This window comes from Aedes albopictus, chromosome 3 (assembly GCF_035046485.1).
Source record: "Aedes albopictus strain Foshan chromosome 3, AalbF5, whole genome shotgun sequence".
NCBI classification, from domain to species: Eukaryota; Metazoa; Arthropoda; class Insecta; order Diptera; family Culicidae; genus Aedes; species Aedes albopictus.
The window spans coordinates 272,048,727-272,062,259 of NC_085138.1; the positions used below are offsets into that span (position 1 = coordinate 272,048,727).

At 39.1% G+C, this 13,533-nt stretch overlaps 2 protein-coding genes across 3 annotated transcripts; one reads left to right on the forward strand and one right to left on the reverse strand.

The window, feature by feature from the left end:
- Positions 1 to 1,948: 1,948 nt before the first annotated feature.
- LOC115257450 (enoyl-[acyl-carrier-protein] reductase, mitochondrial) lies at positions 1,949 to 3,318 on the forward strand. Its single transcript, XM_029857046.2, has 2 exons — positions 1,949 to 2,304; positions 2,396 to 3,318. The coding sequence occupies exons 1-2, from the start codon at positions 2,085 to 2,087 to the stop codon at positions 3,247 to 3,249; spliced, it is 1,074 nt and encodes a 357-aa protein (XP_029712906.2). The 5' UTR covers positions 1,949 to 2,084; the 3' UTR covers positions 3,250 to 3,318.
- On the reverse strand, positions 3,307 to 7,189 carry LOC109433173 (SET and MYND domain-containing protein 4). Of its 2 annotated transcripts, XM_062860831.1 has the most exons (4): positions 7,114 to 7,132; positions 6,900 to 7,031; positions 4,500 to 5,931; positions 3,307 to 3,711 (listed from the first exon to the last, which is right to left on the reverse strand). In XM_062860831.1, exons 3-4 carry the CDS (start codon positions 5,918 to 5,920, stop codon positions 3,348 to 3,350), a joined length of 1,785 nt encoding a protein of 594 aa, XP_062716815.1. In that variant the 5' UTR covers positions 5,921 to 5,931; positions 6,900 to 7,031; positions 7,114 to 7,132; the 3' UTR covers positions 3,307 to 3,347. The 2 variants fall into 2 exon arrangements, with proteins under 2 accessions (XP_062716815.1, XP_062716814.1); XM_062860830.1 differs by having other exon boundaries at positions 6,900 to 7,189.
- Positions 7,190 to 13,533: the final 6,344 nt, after the last annotated feature.

A 13,533-nucleotide genomic window follows, 5' to 3' on the forward strand; every position in this document is an offset into this window, starting at 1 on the left:
ATTACCGAAAAGTACAGTAATTTTGTTTGACGAAGTTCGGTTATCTGAGGTGTTGTTACAGATTCTCAGTAAAAAATTTCGCTGAATCTCGGTAACGGCACTTTTGAATACTGAAATATCAGCAATTTTCCATGTTGCCGTTCTTGCTCGGCATTTTTGTTTGCCGAGCTCGAGAATTGGATTTAAGTGTGTAAGCTCCAATCGTTGAAACATTTTGAAAAACAATAAAAGCCATGAAACTGTACCTTGTCCATTTTACCCCACCTGTCCACTTTACCCCCACCACCCCTATAGTCAGATTGGATCGATTGATCGTTGATCGTTAAATAATCAGCATATAAATTTAATTTTCTAATAGTTTTGAGGTCACTCTTCAGTCACTATTTCGATAATTCTGGTCACTAAAGTCACTTTAATTCTGCCACCAACGTTACCAGCCCTGATAACTGCCAGGAGATGGCTATGTTTATGCACAGACAAACAGACGTAACTCTTAGAGGAAATTCATCAAAAACTTTTGCCCGGTGTTATTTTCTTGAGCATACCTGTTGGTAGAACCGCGCGCGACACTGTCGGCCATGATGGATTTCGATTTGACGTTTTGCTGACATGCACACTACTACACAAATTGGCTGTAATTTTCGTTTGCATCATTCAGCAACGTGTACACTGGCAAACGTCAAAGCGACCGAACACTAGCGCATCTGGTGGAACGATCACGCAAACTAAATGACATTTGAATTGATCGTTAAATGCATGTGCCAAGCCGTTTTGAAGAGTATTACGTCTGTTTGTCTGTGGTTTATGGTTGATTTTACCCATTAGGCCGTCCCTTATTTTGCAAAATTTAGAAATGTTAAAAATGTGCTTAGATTTGCGATATCTCTACTCGTTTCCAAGATATTGACAAAAAACGACTGAAAAATCAGCATTTTGACCATTTTTTTTTTGATTCCGAAGGAATCTTACTTTATTTTGTTCAATAACTCAAAAACGAGTAGAGATATCGCAAATCTAAGCACATTTTTGGCCCTTTAGGGTCCTAAAATCACCGGTTTTAGTAGAATAACGTATTTTTTTTTTGTTGAAAAAAATTTCATGTTTTTTTGGTCCCATACAATTTTTGACAACTTTAGGCCCCTTGAGGGACCACTTAGCCTTGAGATACGGGACTTCAAATTTTGACACGATCATTTTTTGGCTAAAACGATCATTTTCCACTAACGAACTTATAACATTTCCAATTTTTGCAAAATAAGGGACGGCCTACTGCCCATCAGAAATTTTACGTACGGCTGTCCGCTCAATGCGCCAGCATCGTAATGCTCTAGAGCAATGTAATCAAAAAGTTCTGATTCTTATTAGAATCATTTCACTTCACGGAACACATTCGGAACCATTTAAGGAAGTGATTTGCCTCAATCTCATGGCATTACTGTCACGAGAAATCAAAGAAAACTATGCTAAATCATCCTGTTTCGATTAGTGAAGTCCGTAGCAGGTTGCCATTGTTGGGGTGCCTGTTGTTCGTATCAGCAATTCGGCAATCCCAGTTTATAAACATTTCAGGCCAAACATTTCAATAAGTCCTATCTGCATTTGAGAGGCTCTCTTTGTTCACTTTCTCTTTCAATTATTGCAATGTAATGGTACACTTCTCAACTATTTTTGCAGTACATATCAAAAGACGATTGTTTTGACCATCGTTTAATGCAAGGAGATAATCATAATACAAATAAACAGCTGAGATATTAACGAAAGAGAGGGAAACCAAAGAGAGCCTCTCTTCTGCAGATAGGACCTTTAGACATGTTTGGCATTTTCGCAACCTCAGTGAGCGAGAACCATGCGTGGATGATTTTTTTTTCTTTTATAATAACGGTCTGAGGAGCACCGTGGCATTGTCACACAACAATATTTTGTATCACAGTTAGCGTCTTGTTGCACATCATTCTGTCACATCTCTGATAAGCTTCTGTCACAATCAAGGATGATCAGTATCAACATAAATAAAATCAGCTGGTCGTTCGTATACTCACTGTTTTAGTGCATTGTTACAATAACTACTTATAAATTTACCAAAAATGTCCGTACTCTTGCGTAATATTAAAACACAGACCACTCGACTCCAGCAGCAGCGGTACATGAGTGTTGTTGCCTCGGTTCTGAAGTACAGCGAATTCGGTGACCCGGCAAAGGTGATTGAAGTGCAGCAGGAGACTGTCGCCGACCCATCCAATGGGGAAGTGCTCGTCAAAACGCTGGGAGCGCCAATCAATCCTGCCGATATCAATACCATCCAAGGTGAGTTTGTTGTGACTTGTGAGAATTGTTATAATGGATTATTGTGCGACCTCATTCTCATGATTAAAATTTTAATCTCAATACATTGTAGGAAAATACCCCGTGAAGCCCCAGTTCCCAGCGGTTGGAGGAAATGAATGCGTCAGCGAGGTGGTGGCTGTTGGGGGTCAGGTTGGTGGGTTGAAGGTTGGAGATAGAGTTGTTCCATTTGCTACTGGATTAGGAACTTGGCGATCCCATGCCTTGTACAAGGAAAGCAATCTCATGAAAGTACCGAACTCGATCGGAATCGCCGAGGCTGCCACAATAACGGTGAATCCCTGTACTGCCTATAGAATGCTGAAGGATTTTGTCCCTCTCAAAGCGGGTGACACTGTAATACAAAATGGAGCGAATTCAGCATGTGGACAAGCAGTTATTCAATTGTGCCGGGCGTGGGGCGTCGACTGTGTAGGGATTGTACGTGACAGACCGGAGTTCAGTAAGCTACGCGACTATCTGAAGGACTTGGGGGCTGCCGAGATACTGACCGAGGAGGAGCTACGAACTACAAAAATATTTAAGGATGGATTATTTAAGAAACCAAAGCTGGCTTTGAATTGTGTAGGTGGTAAAAATGCCCTGGAGGTATCCCGTCATTTGGATAACCAAGGTATCATGGTAACCTACGGTGGAATGTCACGGGAACCGGTCACCGTACCAACAGCGTCGCTTATCTTCAAAGATCTGCAGTTCAGTGGCTTTTGGATGACTCGCTGGACGAAACAAAATGCACAAAATCCCAAGCGACAAGAGATGTTCTCCGAGTTGTTTGAGCTGATTGGAAAGGGTGCGCTCAAGGCACCGGCTCATGAGATGATCGCATTTACCGATTACAAGACAGCAGTGACGAATGCCTTAAGTATCCAGGGATTTGTAGGTAAAAAATATATTTTTACCTTCTAAGCATTTGTTGGATTTTCCTATATTGCAACAATAAAATCGTTTACAGAAACAAGAGCATACCTATTAGAAGCACAACATCATTTATTTATAAAGAAATCTTACAGATTACACAAATCCTTATATCTAGCCTTCCTAGATTTTTTGGCGTAAACTACATGATAGCATTTTACTAATGCCTCCTGCACAGAGCTTACTTCGTAGTTTGGATACTGAGGATCGAGCATATTGAGATACCAGCAATATTCAGGAATTTTACGCAGTGCTGTCGCCATGTCGTGTTGGGCTAGACGATCCATCTCGTCGTAGTCGATGGGAGGCCTCACGCCGGGAGGCAGCTTTGCATGCGGTAATCTGATAAACAACGGGTATTTCAGTTTGCATGCCTCGCACTGGCAACGGAAGCTGTACTGTTCAAAAAGACCATTTTGACGCTTTTCGAGCGATTCCAAACAGTGATGATACCTGAAAGAATTGTGATTCAAATTAAATAAATATAAAAAATAATAAATTATTTAAATTAAACAGTTCAACGAGGAGGTTAGCTTTCCAGTCTTGTTAGTATCATCAGTGTAGCCGCACACTGTTGTAAAAATCAAGTTTACATGCATAAACACACTCTTTTCGGCGCGGATATTGAAATTGAACAATAAAAATTATGTATGAGAGCAAAAACATTTTTTGCAATATTTACCGAATAACAAACATTTTAAAAACAAAACAAATATTGTTTGAGCGGTTATTGGGTCTAAAAAAGCGTTCGACAGAAGATTCCTTTATACGAAACTGGCCTTAGATGAACGGAATCTGGTACACTATGATGGTAATTGGAGAGTCTTTTTAATAAGACTTTTAACAAGCCCTGTAGATTTTCTCAGCATTATTACGCGTAGTCAACTATTGTTATATCATGCGACAGTAACTCATGCTGATGACATCTCAAATCAAGCGTATTTATTTGAATAGACAATGGTATGATTCATTGGCGAATCTAGCTTTTTCTTTTTTTTTTGTTCACTCTCACAAACAAGCACGAGAAAGAGAAGGATGAAAAGGGGTTCCGCGGCACCCCCTTACATCCCGCTCTTTCTCATGTTTATCAAAAAAGATGAGTGAGAAAAAAGTAAAAGCTAGATTCGCCATAGGTATGATTAGATATTTGGAACCAATCATAAAAGCATACGCCATTTATAAATTTCTATTATAATTAAACTACCTAACGGCTTGTTTGTTGATACTAGCTTACCACTTACCCATAATTATCGAACAGCTGGCCACCTTTTTTAATTGGTCGATTGACCAGGGCCATCACGTTTCCATTCGGCAAAGTCATCCGTTCGAGATTCGGAGCGCATGAATGATTGATCATGCTCAGAATGGGAAAAGATCCGCAGCCTACCTTGAGCGGTGAGTACTTCTCGTATTCTTTCGGCGTGTATTCCATAAACATTGTTGAATGCATGCTTACAGGAGACGCTTGCGCATGACGGAACAACAACGTACGGATTAGGTCATGAGATTCTTGGTCATCGCAGAGTTTACCAAGTTCGGTGTTTCGAAACAGAAGTTCACTCATGATTATGGCGTACACGGAACGCTGTACGAGGTCGCTGGCACTACGCAAGCTTTGGTTTGTGGCCAAAATGTGGATAGTGCTATAGACTTGCTTGGAATCGATACTGCTCCAATCCAATTTGAATGGATTCATAGATTTCTCGTCGATAGATTCCACATGCAGTCGAAGTTCTTTGAGATTATAATCAAATGTACTAATGGCGGTCGTTGTTGTCCTCAATGCCATCAAAATGACTTTGGTGAACAGAAAGTGCATGTCCTTAATCACGGAACACTCGATTCGATGATAGGTGTCCACTGCTTTTTGCTGACAGTTAGTAGAGCAGAACATCGTTACGGTACAAGATTTGCATGGTATGAGTGTTAGAAACTGGTCGTCGTGACAATAATCACAATGCATGTATCGTCGATCGCTGACGAGCAGTGAAGAAAACGGAGCTTCCTCAATCACGATGTCCCCCACGCTTAGATTTCGATTGGTTACCAAATGTCTTCCAAATTGATCATCTTCCTTTAGCTCGAGGCAATCAGATATGCGTGGAATTTTAGGATTTGGTTCGTAGCTTAGCTTTGGTTTTCGCGGCACATCATCCTTTTCCAACTGTTTATGGTCATTTTCAGCTAACCGTTTGAGGCAGCCTTTTTCTCGATTATCTAGCTTGAAAGTCAAATTCTCCGGATAAGAGTTTTCTCGCGCCAATCGAATGTTTTGCAAACAATCAGCATATTCTTCCAATTCATAGCACACAGCCGATCGGTTTGCATATGCAATAGCCAATGTTTCGGAGCCATCTTCGCTCAATGCTATACTTTCGTTGTAGTACGCAACAGCTTCAATGTATTTCTTAACCTTTGGATGAAATTTTTCATTTCCAAGTTTGCGACACTCAATAGCTTTCGCTTCATTTTTGCAGTCACGTTCTAAATCCTTCAGTTCAAATGGTTCACCAATGCTGTTGTCTGCAACTCGACGAACAAACGAAATGATTTCACTGTCAGAGATGCAGGCCTTTATTCCATTTACAACATCCTCTCGCTGGTTACTGGTTACAATATGCTTCCATAGGGCCGAGTAAATGTCGTAAGCATCAAGAGCCATTTTAAAAATCTCTGGAAAAGAAACGTATATTGTGAGAGATGTGTTTGACCCAATAAGTTTTTCGCCGAAAATATTTCGTTCATCTGAAAAAGATTAACTTAAAGTTTATCTAGAGAATGATTTTTTTCAAATCGTTTTATTCTTGTAAATCTTAATTAAATACCAGTTTTTCAAGTATTTAATGCGAATGAGATTAATAGCTTGTAACCACAGTTTTATTTTTTTATAATGCAAAGTTTGCACTAAAATAGATATGTATTGAGTTGAAAACCGAAGTTTTCGATTAGCAAAGATTGTTTTATGCAACTCAGTATCATAATCCCTATTTTGTATAACTCATTTCTTCTTCTTCTTCTTCTTCTTCTATCTGGCCAACTAGCTCCGTTCGGCGCCAGTTGTGTTTTACGTCGGCTGGGTCTAGGAGCATAGCCTTAAATTCCGACGCCCCAGGGAGACAGCCACCACACCTGAGGACCCTACATAGCGAACCCATCAACACATGGGCCGGGACCTATGGCTTTACTTCCTACCTGAGGGAAGGCATGATCACGGATTCTATGTCTCAGAAAATCCAATCGGCGTCGACGGGAATTGAACCTCAACCGACTGGGGTGAGAGGGAACTACGCTTACCCCTACTCCACCGACGCCAAAAAAAATAAAACTCATTTTGGAATCATAACAGTCAATTTATTCCAAACTTGCTCATTATGCAACTCAAATTATGAACGTAATGCAAATGCAACTCAAATGAGTTGTACCTACATATATAATGAAAAAAACATTGCATAAAATTTTGTTGTTACGTTGCAAAACTCGATTTTTTCAGCACTCTTCGTAAATATACGACTCGTGCTGAATAATTAAACTTTTTGCAATTCGTCACATAAATAACTTTTTTTTTTTCTGCAAAGTCCAGCACAGGAGCTAATAGATAAAAAAAAAATACGAGGCAATTGAAATATGGAACCATTACTGACCTGTTTATAACCCTGAACCTGTATTACGGGATGTTGTACACCGAACTGTGCTTGAAATTATGAGCAATTTCACTGGACAAATCGGCACAAGGTACGCAGCAATACGTGCGGTCTCTCGTAAAGTTTTCCTATCTTAATTCGAAAAGAGTACAAACAGTCGAGGAATAACAATTACAATATATGTATGTATATAGTTACGATCAGTTAAAATTACAATATCTTGAGTTACAAATTAACAAACTTGACGCGTTTTTATGAAATTTTGCACCGTTTTTTGCACCGAGATTGGCTGGAGTGATACACTTTTCATGTTTTGATACATCTGATGCAACATACAAAAAAGCATTATTAAATTTTAACCCTTTATTGGTGATTTGATGTTGCATGAAGAAGAAGGAGAATGATGGTGTTTTGAAAAAATCCTATCCATATAACACAGGGGAAGTTTTAAAAATGCCTCTATTGGTGATTTGATGTTGCATGAAGAAGAAGAAGAAGAACGATGGTGTTTTGAAAAAATCCTATCCCTATAACCACAGAGAACAGACATCCAAGTCCAGTTCCGAAACTGTGTAAGGAATTTAACGACCATTTGAAATCGGCAACACAAGTGGAAATAGCGTGGCGCTGCAATCGGTTAATTTCTCATACTAATTTAATTCACCACTTGAAATGTTTCAATCCACCACTGACTGTGGCAATATGGTGTTTGGTGGCGTTAGTGTTGTCATAGTATATTGGTTTGTAACCTCACTCAAGTAAAGATTCAAATCCTTACACAACTTTCCGAATGAAATTTGTTCTAGCCTGGATGTCTGTTCTCTGTGCTATAACACAGGGGAAGTTTTGAAAATGCCTCTATAAAATCTAAAACAAAAACTAATTGAAAACGGTTTGATGTACGGTGTTAGACTTTGAACGAACTACAAATTAAGTACCTTATCAAGAAAAAATGGTAAATTTAAATTTATACGTTCAATATGTAGTCCGTCCAAAGTCTAACACCGTACATCAAACCGTTTTTAATTAGATTTTGTTTTATATTTTATAGAGGCATTTTAAAATCTTTTCCTGTGTTATAGGGATAGGATTTTTTCAAAACACCATCGTTCTTCTTCTTCTTCTTCTTCATGCAACATCAAATCACCAATAATAGACCGTTCGCAATGCTGTTTTATTTTGTATGGCGAGTTTTAAAATTTTTAAAACTCGCCATACAATCTAAAACAAAATCAAATTAGAATTATTCTATTGTCGCGCTTATCTTTTATTAGAGTTCTGCGGCGATCGTACGCTCGCAAGGCATACCGCCGCATGACAGTCGCAAGGCAAAACAAAAGAAAAAGTGTTCCCGCCAAAAACAAAAGCACGTGGGTTTCGCGAAGTGACAGATGTTTTCGAATGTATTTGTGACGAACGGCAAGAGTAGCTCAGTGGAATGAGTGTTCTTGCTGTCAAACCCCATATAGTGGAATTACATACTTTTAAATCTGGTGACGCTGTTATGATTAACGACTGTCGCGCTGATACCAGAAGCCAGAGGAAGATAATCGCCATATTCTGATTTTTCTTGAGAGGCATAATAATTAACCTTCCGTAACTCGCGCGGTTGGCCAACACCGCCAGCACCACGCTAATGCTGAGTACAAAAAGCGAGATTTTTTCAACGTGTTGTACAAAATACAACAGCGTGATTATTGTCGTCGCGGTTGAAACCCGAAGATTCCCCACACCCGACAATCGAATTTTCTCAAAATCCATACGTGAAACCAAACGTCGGACGTAGTGCGCTGGACAGCGGACCTGGGCCTCTATCCAGCGCACTGTGCCCGACGTACGTCAGACACATGATTTAGGAGAAAAATCAATTTTCGCGTGTCAAAAATTCCGATTTTCAACTGCACGAACAATACTCAAGGGTTAAAAACGATTTGATGTATGGTGTTAGCACAGACAAACAGAGGTAACAGCTTGAACGATTTTCATTGAAATCCATCGCCCAGTGCACACTATCATCACCTAGTGGAAAAGTTGCACGAATCACTGTGTTGTGCAATATCGTCAACAGAAGGCGCTAGTGTGAAACGTCAAAAGCATAGAAAAACGATGCGCGCGCCTCTAGCTATGAAAGCCACAACTATGAAAATTAAAAAGGATGGTTAAAAGCGCTGTCGATGGAATTTTGGCAAGTGTTACGTCTGTTTGTCTGTTGTGTTAGACTTTGAACGGACTACAAATTAAGTACCTTACCAAGAAAAAAATGTTAAATTTTAATTTATACGTTCAATTTGTAGTCCGTCCCAAGTCTAACACCGAACATCAAACCGTTTTTATTTAGATTTTCTTTTAGATTTTATAGAGGCATTTTAAAATCTTCCCCTGTGTTATAGGGATAGGATTTTTTCAAAACACCATCGTTCTTCTTCTTCTTCTTCATGCAACATCAAATCACCAATAGTCTATTTTACGAAACGACAACAGTGTTGATATTGATATTAACACTCACGGGCTTGGGCGCAACCTCCTGTCAAATTTTCATTCATGAAATCAGCGATCAGCTGATCCGAAACGTCTCGTAAAATGGCTCATTGGTGATTTGATGTTGCATGAAGAAGAAGATGAAGAACGATGGTGTTTTGAAAAAAATCCTATTGGTGATTTGATGTTGCATGAAGAAGAAGAAGAACGATGGTGTTTTGAAAAAAATGCTATCCCCACAGAGAACAGACATTCAGGCTAGAACAAATTTCATTTGGAAAGTTGTGTAAGGATTTGAATCTTTACTCGAGTAAGGTTGCAAACCAATACACGATGACAGCACTAACGCCACCAAACACCATATTGCCACAGTCAGTGGTGAGATGAAACATTTCAAGTGGTGAATAAAATTAGTATGGGAAATTAACCGATTGCAGCGCCACGCTATTGCCACATGTGTTGCCGATTTCAAATGGCCGTTAAATTCCTTACACAGTTTCGGAACTGGACTTGGATGTCTGTTCTCTGTGCTATCCCTATGTTATAGGCTATAACACAGGGGAAGATTTTAAAATGCCTCTATAAAATCTAAAACAAAATCTAATTAAAAACGGTTTGATGTACGGTGTTAGACTTTGAACGTTAAGTACCTTATCAAGAAAAAAATGTTAAATTTAAATTTATACGTTCAACTTGTAGTCCGTCCAAAGTCTAACACCGTACATCAAACCGTTTTTAATTAAATTTTGTTTTAGATTTTATAGAGGCATTTTAAATCTTCCCCCGTGTTATAGGGATAGCATTTTTTCAAAATACCATCGTTCTTCTTCTTCTTCTTCTTCTTCATGCAACATCAAATCATCAGATCTTTGCCATCTGTCAATCGATTTAGGTTCTCTTAGCACCAAATGAAAGCTAATATCCTAGTAGAACCGTATTAGATTTTATTACGATTATACATTTGGTTACCGAGATATCTTTCGAAGAATACTTGGGAGTAGTACAGGATAGCTTTTTGAGAGATTTTCGACCAAGTGTATCATATTAAATATCTCAGCCATCTGCCAACCGATTTGGGTTCTAAGCACCAAATCAAAGCTACAAAAGCCTTGTACAAGGCCCTGAAATTTTATTTCGATTGGACATTTGGTAACTGAGATATCTTTCGAAGAGTATTTCAATAAATTCTTTTTACCCTTCTTACACCCATAAGAAGGGTATAAATATCGCTAGTAAAACCGACTTTCGATCCGAGGCCCGGACGGCCGAGTCTCATATACCAATCAACTCAGCTCGACGAACTGAGCAAATTAACGAGCCTGGATGAAACAAAGAGGAGAAACGTCAAAATTGGAACAGTCGATCTAGTGTCATCCCCATAGTTCCAATCGAGCAGGAGACCTGTCAAAACGACAAGGATTCTCCACTTTGGTATACTCGAGACACTTTAGAGCAAATGTCTGTATGTGTGTTTGTGTGTACAGTAGACGTTCGATAACTGCAACGTCAGATAGGCGTCAACAACCCATCAATTGACGTTATATAAACGAAGAATTCATTCGGTTGTTAATTTGGGCTAACTTGACGCACCGTTTTCACGGATAACGGTGCGATAACTGCAAATTTGTTGCACTTACCGGACATGCAGTAAAACTGTTTACACCGACCAAGCGCCTACTGTATGTGTGTTTGTGTTTGTGTGTTTCTTATCCATTTGTTTATCGATTATAGTTATTTATGTAACGAGTTGCAAAATGAGTTGTACACGAGGCTTGCCGAACTGGATAAATACGACGAGTGCTGCAAAAATCGAGTTTTGCAACGAGTTGCACACAAAATGTTTTGCAACGAGTTGCACACAAAATGTTTTGCAATGAAAGAAAAAAAAAATAAAACATGATCGTTTCCATCAACATCATCGTGCTTCGCTGTGGTTGAATGGGAACGGCCACGTGCTCTATCGTGCTAGACACAAAATTTGGATCAAGCGTGCCGTGCTATAACCGTCACAGTTTTTCAAGCTCTAGCCGTGGAAACTGAGGTCAGACTGAGGTTTTCAATCAAACAATTGCATTATGATTCATAATGCAACCGAAATGAGTTGCATTATGAACCATAAGGCAAATGTTTGGTATCGTACGGAAAAGTAGGCCGTTACCTTACCGAAACGTTAAGTATAAAATAAAACATTATAGTGCCGAGTTGCAAAAAAGATCTTTTGGCAGTTAACGAAATATACAATAATACAGAATAGTTTAGTCCATGAGGTCCATGATGCTATTTTGGAAACCAATCCCCAAATGCCAAATCCATCATATTTTCTAGAATGACCAAAAGGACAATCACACTAAATTAATATGTTAAATACGAATAATACAACTATAATTTTAATAAGGTACACCGGGGCAAGTTAGAACGGGTGAGGCAAGATGAAACAGTGGGTTTACATGATGGTTTTGAATGATGATAATCAGTTTGATCGCCATAACACATAGTTTTTGATTCAAACCATCTTTTAGCAAAGGATAAACATCCAAATTGTATTGAAATCTATTTCAAAATTTCGCGTTTCATTTTGCCCCGCCCGTTTCAACTTGCCCCGGTGTACCTTAAGTGTAAGAAGGGTTCTGTGCATCATAGGTGGATTAAATCGGTTTTTTTTTCTACTCGAGTGGTAAATAGGGTATTGATTCCCTTATTAAACATGTGGCTCATATTTTCATCCTACGAAAAACAAAGGATTGAAGCGCTGTTTGTTTTGTTTCTTATTTTTGTATTTTTTGTTAGAAGTGACCTTCAAATTTCTAGTTTCTTATTTTTGTATTTCGTGTTAGAAGCACCCGTGAAAACAAAAAGAACGGAATCAATCGGTGCCGTAATCTGTTGGTTTCGAATAGGATGAATATGGGAGCGTTAGATTACTGATGGCGCACATACCCTATATTTATCTAACAAGATTTGTCGAGTAGTATAGATACTACAAGTGCTTAACCCTTTTCTTCCCACAACTTTAACCCTTATGTGGCCGACAGGGTACCCGGGTACCTAGCGCCCATTTAAAAAGCACGGTGTAGAAAAAAGCAAAAAGTTTGTCGGACACATAACGGTTAAACGACTATTTCTATGCCAAGTAAACCGGTGACCGATTGATCAGCTTCTCAGTTCAAACCGTCGATTTTTAAGACTTGTGCTCTTGAAAACTGTAGATGTGATTTCGTCATAACTTCACCTTAGGGTGCATCCATAAATGGCGTAGCATTGTTTTGGCCGATATTTACTCCCCCTCCCCCCCCCATCGTAGCATATTTTCCCATATCTGGTACATGGCTTGTCATACAATCCCAGACTCCCCCCTCATCCCTAAAATGTTACGTCATTTATAGACGGTCCCTTACAAGTTACGGCTTATGAGGAAGATTGCATCTACTGATTACATGACGAGTGTTGGTGAAAACTCAAATTCTCAAATCTCATGGTCGAGTTGTTTCACGCACGATTCTTGACTCGCCAAAATTACCGACGAAAAAATCATGCATGAGTTGACTCGTGATTTCACTCTGCTTTATTTCTTGGTATTCTTATTATTTACATCGCAGTTTTTAGGATTGTATGATAGAACAAAAACAAATCTAGTGTGCAATAACATTGAATGCCGTTCAAATTAATTTGGATTCGTTTTATTGTGGATTTACCGGCTACTTGTATTCTACCGGTTACTTAAGTAGCCGTTACAAAGTAGCCGTTTTCACATAAAAATCAACTTGATTGTCAAAAAATGAATGTCACTGGGTAGCTAGTGGCAACGAGGAATAGCGCATACAATAAAAATGTTTAAAATCATTTTTAAGTTACTCTTTTTATAAAACGGCTACTTTGGAGGCCATACTGAAGCGACCGGTAGAATACATGTAGCCGGTAAATCCACAATAGAAGCAAACGAGATTTTGGCGCTTGACTCGTGAGAGCGTGATTTTGCATGAAAATCTCGCGCGTGAGAAAATGATTCAGAATCGCGTGCGAGTTTGCTCACGCAGGAGCGGTTCATGAGTCGAGTGCGCTTTGAGTGTGATTTTACCAACACTAACATGGCCACAGTGACCAATACAATAAACATCCAAGGTTTTATCGGTAAAAAATAAATTAACATCTTTAAATG

Bases quoted from the DNA above. Each gene is read 5' to 3' on its own strand.
- LOC115257450 (XM_029857046.2), top strand. From the start codon at position 2,085: ATGTCCGTACTCTTGCGTAATATTAAAACACAGACCACTCGACTCCAG. The intron at 2,305-2,395 runs GTGAGTTTGTTG...AATACATTGTAG, and splicing joins CGATATCAATACCATCCAAG to GAAAATACCCCGTGAAGCCC.
- LOC109433173 (XM_062860830.1), bottom strand. From the start codon at position 5,920: ATGGCTCTTGATGCTTACGACATTTACTCGGCCCTATGGAAGCATATT. The intron at 3,712-4,499 runs GTAAGTGGTAAG...CAATTCTTTCAG, and splicing joins CAGCTGTTCGATAATTATGG to GTATCATCACTGTTTGGAAT.